This window comes from Sinocyclocheilus rhinocerous, unplaced genomic scaffold (assembly GCF_001515625.1).
Source record: "Sinocyclocheilus rhinocerous isolate Xijiao unplaced genomic scaffold, SAMN03320098_v1.1 scaffold3529, whole genome shotgun sequence".
In the NCBI taxonomy this organism is placed as follows: Eukaryota; Metazoa; Chordata; class Actinopteri; order Cypriniformes; family Cyprinidae; genus Sinocyclocheilus; species Sinocyclocheilus rhinocerous.
The window spans coordinates 232,845-235,165 of NW_015638987.1; the positions used below are offsets into that span (position 1 = coordinate 232,845).

The 2,321-nt window shown below is 35.9% G+C and overlaps 1 protein-coding gene across 5 annotated transcripts in view; it reads left to right on the top strand.

Moving 5' to 3' along the window:
- Positions 1-418: 418 nt before the first annotated feature.
- LOC107750829 (putative ATP-dependent RNA helicase an3) overlaps positions 419-2,321 on the top strand; it is a 13,414-nt gene continuing 11,511 nt past the window's right edge. For all 5 annotated transcript variants that reach the window (XM_016566372.1, XM_016566376.1, XM_016566373.1 and 2 more), the window contains exon 1: positions 419-756. In XM_016566372.1, coding sequence (XP_016421858.1) covers positions 712-756 — 45 coding nt within the window. In that variant the 5' untranslated portion in view covers positions 419-711. The remainder of the gene's footprint in view (positions 757-2,321) is intronic.

Below are 2,321 nucleotides of genomic sequence, written 5' to 3' on the forward strand. Positions count from 1 at the left end.
AAACTTTATTTTTGATTAGTAATATGCATTGCTAAGAACTTCATTTGAACAACTTTAAAGATGATTTTCTCAATATTTAGATTTTTTTGCACCCTCAGATTCCAGATTTTCAAATAGTTGTATCTCGGCCAAATATTGTCCTATCCTAACAAACCATACATCAATGGAAAGCTTATTTATTCAGCTTTCAGATGATGCATAAATCTCAATTTCACAAAATTGGCCCTTATGACTGGTTTTGTGGTCAATATGGATTAGCTCTTGTTGAACAAATGAACTGCATTTCCAGGTAATCCGTGAGAACTTTTAGGAGATAAAATGCACCAGGCATTAAATGACCGATTCATCTCCACTGTTGTAAACAGTGTGGCGTCGCTCCCCAAAGTCTCGCGAGACTTCTGTCGTCCAATAACGTGACGCGGTTTCCGCTGCGCTCTTATTTCACGCTCAGATCGAGAGAGACGCGCAGCTCGAGTTCCGATTATCGTCGACGCGAAGTCTTCCTCAGACACACAGAAGAACATTAAAACACAAACGCTTCATCCTAAAGCGACGTTTGCGCTTCGGGGACACCCGTTTTTCTTTCCTTTGTTTAGTTACACGTCTCACCGACCGGCGTCAACAGGAACCGCGGGACGCGAGCAAGAGCGACATACCGGCGAACAAAGAAACCCGTTTGTGTTCGACATCAACCCTCAACACCCGTTAGTTATGAGTCATGTGGCCGTCGAGAATGTGCACGGTCTAGACCAGCAGGTAAGCCGGGGTCGACAGCGGGGTTTTGGGGCTGTTCTGGCGCGGGGCGAGCGGTGAAGCGGCGGTGCGTGTTTAAGATGGAGGCTGCGAGGAGCGGATGATGGCGGAGCTGCGGCGCGTCACACGCGGCTCCTTCATAAACCGGCTCTGGGAGTTTAGGAAGGTTTTCATGTAACTTACAGAGTTAAGTGTCGTTTATAAGCGGCTGTGTGATCTCGTTCAGACGCGCTACGCAAATAAATACATCGCGATCGAGCTGGAAAACTTTCCGCTGGTGGGTTTGTGGCCTGTTATCGAGCTGCTTCTGGCCCTTTGTCTGACCAGCTCTTCATTTCGCTGCATTTGTGTATTTGCGGTCATTTCATCTCTTAATAGAACCTGGTTTTGTTTCTGTACTTCAGATGAACCCAAACGGACTCGAATATCTCGATGTAAACACAACGAATCTTCCGAGAGCGCTTTAAATACCGTTTCATAAGTCAACAAAATGTGACCCTGGAGCACAAAACCAGTCATAAGGGTCAATTTTGTGAAATTGAGATGTATACATCATCTGAAAGCTGAATAAATAGCTTTCCATTGATGTAAGGTTTGTTAGGATAGGACAATATTTGAAAATCTGGAATCTGAGGGTGCAAAAAAAACCTAAATATAGAGAAAATCATCTTTAAAGTTGTTCAAATGAAGTTCTTAGCAATGCATATTACTAATCAAAAATTAAGTTTTGATATATTTACGGTAGGAAATTTACAAAATATCTTCATGGAACATGATCTTTACTTAATATCCTAATGATTTTTGGCTTAATAGAAAAATGTATAATTGTGACCCATACAATGTATTGTTGGCTATTGCTACAAATTTTTTGTATGCTATGTTTTGTGCTCCAGGGTCACATATATAAGCAAAGTTTCATGAAAAGAACTTTGTTACACTACATTTTTTTATCTTAAATAAAATCATTAATGAAATAAAATATGTACAGTATTTCAAATTCATTTAAAAATGTATTTATAAAAATGTATAAACAAATTTATTTATGAATTTGTTTAATGTATGAATTATATTACAAATATTAATTTAAAATATACACATATAATTTTTCAAACGCATAATACATATTTATTAATACATTTCTTAAAAATTTATATTTTATAAATAAATGTATATATATATATATATATATATATATATATATAGTTTTGACTTGGTATTTTCATGTCAAAGTTACAAAAAAAGAAAAGAAATAAAAAAAAAAACACTTGCACTACAGTGTTTGTTATTATTTGTATACATTATATTGTACATCAGTGTGTTGTATATCTAATACATACTCTATTGTTCAAAATGTGGTATTTCAGATTTTTTTAATGGTTTTAAAAGAAGTCTCTTATGCTCACCAACACTGCATTTATTTAATCAAAAATACAATAAGTAATATTGTGAAATACTATTACAATTTAAAGTAGCTCTCTATTTTAATATATTTTAAAATCTAATTCATTCCTGTGATGGCAAAGCTGCATTTTTAGCATCATTACTCCAGTCTTCAGTGTCACATGATC